Source organism: Penaeus monodon, chromosome 19, assembly GCF_015228065.2.
Source record: "Penaeus monodon isolate SGIC_2016 chromosome 19, NSTDA_Pmon_1, whole genome shotgun sequence".
NCBI lineage: Eukaryota > Metazoa > Arthropoda > Malacostraca > Decapoda > Penaeidae > Penaeus > Penaeus monodon.
This window is the reverse complement of record NC_051404.1, coordinates 30,272,551-30,273,025: the sequence shown is the minus strand read 5'-3', so window position 1 is coordinate 30,273,025 and position 475 is coordinate 30,272,551. Positions and strand designations below refer to the sequence as shown.

The 475-nt window shown below is 51.4% G+C and overlaps 1 protein-coding gene across 5 annotated transcripts in view; it reads right to left on the bottom strand.

Annotated features, from left to right (window-relative positions):
- Nucleotides 1-475, bottom strand: part of LOC119585161 (uncharacterized protein CG43867-like) — a 37,878-nt gene that overhangs the window by 24,259 nt on the left and 13,144 nt on the right. For all 5 annotated transcript variants that reach the window (XM_037933792.1, XM_037933794.1, XM_037933795.1 and 2 more), the window contains one exon: nucleotides 24-154. In XM_037933792.1, the coding sequence (XP_037789720.1) occupies nucleotides 24-154 (131 nt within the window). The remainder of the gene's footprint in view (nucleotides 1-23; nucleotides 155-475) is intronic.

The window sequence follows — 475 nt, the reverse complement described above, 5'->3', positions numbered from 1 at the left end:
TCAACAGACCAACAAATACCCACCTGGACTTGGATCGACGGTCCCTCCCGAGCGTCGCAGGGCGGGACGGGATGTAGCCGACGTCGTTTCGGCCGTCGTGCAGGCTCTCGTCGCTGTCGGGTCGATCCCCTTCGTAACTCCCACGCGACGAATCCTACGGGAGAGGGGCACGTCAGGGAGGGGGAAGGAGGGCGAGTGAGCGGCAAAGTCTAGGAGGGGACGGCGGAGGATGGCGTTGGGGGAGAGGGACGCCACAGGGTTCATCCTCCATCCTACACTTTTCCACTTAGGAGGCACGTTAATGGATATTCGCATTATAAGGATGTGGAGACTGATGTTTAATGGGAATGGGGTTAGTATTTGGTTATCTGTCATGTTAATAAGTGGTTATTCACAAGTGTTATATGAGTCATCACTTAAATTATGTAAATTCATAAACTATGAAAACAAATGATGGAGGGTAAACATAGGAAAG